General features: G+C 44.6%; 1 protein-coding gene across 1 annotated transcript in view; it reads left to right on the top strand.

Annotated features, from left to right (window-relative positions):
• Positions 1–287: 287 nt before the first annotated feature.
• LOC100948749 (olfactory receptor 4N2-like) overlaps positions 288–621 on the top strand; it is a 913-nt gene continuing 579 nt past the window's right edge. Inside the window, 2 exon segments of the mRNA XM_023517588.1 lie at positions 288–619; position 621. The exon segment at position 621 is cut by the window's right edge and continues 579 nt beyond it. Of these exon segments, the coding sequence (XP_023373356.1) occupies positions 288–619; position 621 (333 nt within the window).

Raw genomic sequence — 621 nt, 5'->3', positions numbered from 1 at the left:
TGAAATGTATTGCACATTTTTATTTGGTAGACCAAATATTTAGAATGAAAGGTGATAGGCAGCACACAACAGCTTCCTTTGAGAACAGCATTTTATTTTTGTTTTTCATTTCAAGTTTGGAGAAATGGAGGGAATGGAATTTACTCAGAGTGGGAGAGGTTTGGAAATGATGATTTTTGCTGACATGATGGAGTGTGAAGTGGTTTTTAGCTGGAGAAAAATTGGGATGTAGATGGGCGCCATAGTAATGATATTAAACTCTGCAACTTGATGGACAGGGCAGAGAAATGGACAGCAAGAACAACACGGTGGTGACAGAATTCATCCTTCTTGGTCTCACGCAGTCTCGAGATATTCAGCTCCTGGTTTTTGCACTAGTCTTAATTTTCTACCTCATTATCCTCCCTGGAAATTTCCTTATCATCCTCACCATAAGGTCAGACCCTGGCCTCACTGCTCCCCTCTATTTCTTCCTGGGCAACCTGGCCTTCCTGGATGCCTCCTACTCCTTCATCGTGGCTCCCAGGATGCTGGTGGACTTCCTCTCTGACAAGAAGGTGATCTCCTACCAAGGCTGCATCACTCAGCTCTTCTTCCTGCACTTCCTTGGAGGAGGGGAGG

Source organism: Otolemur garnettii, unplaced genomic scaffold (assembly GCF_000181295.1).
Source record: "Otolemur garnettii isolate 467f Iridium unplaced genomic scaffold, OtoGar3 scaffold00114, whole genome shotgun sequence".
In the NCBI taxonomy this organism is placed as follows: domain Eukaryota; kingdom Metazoa; phylum Chordata; class Mammalia; order Primates; family Galagidae; genus Otolemur; species Otolemur garnettii.
Note: the sequence above shows the minus strand (reverse complement) of the source record. Positions and strands in the feature narration are given on the sequence as shown.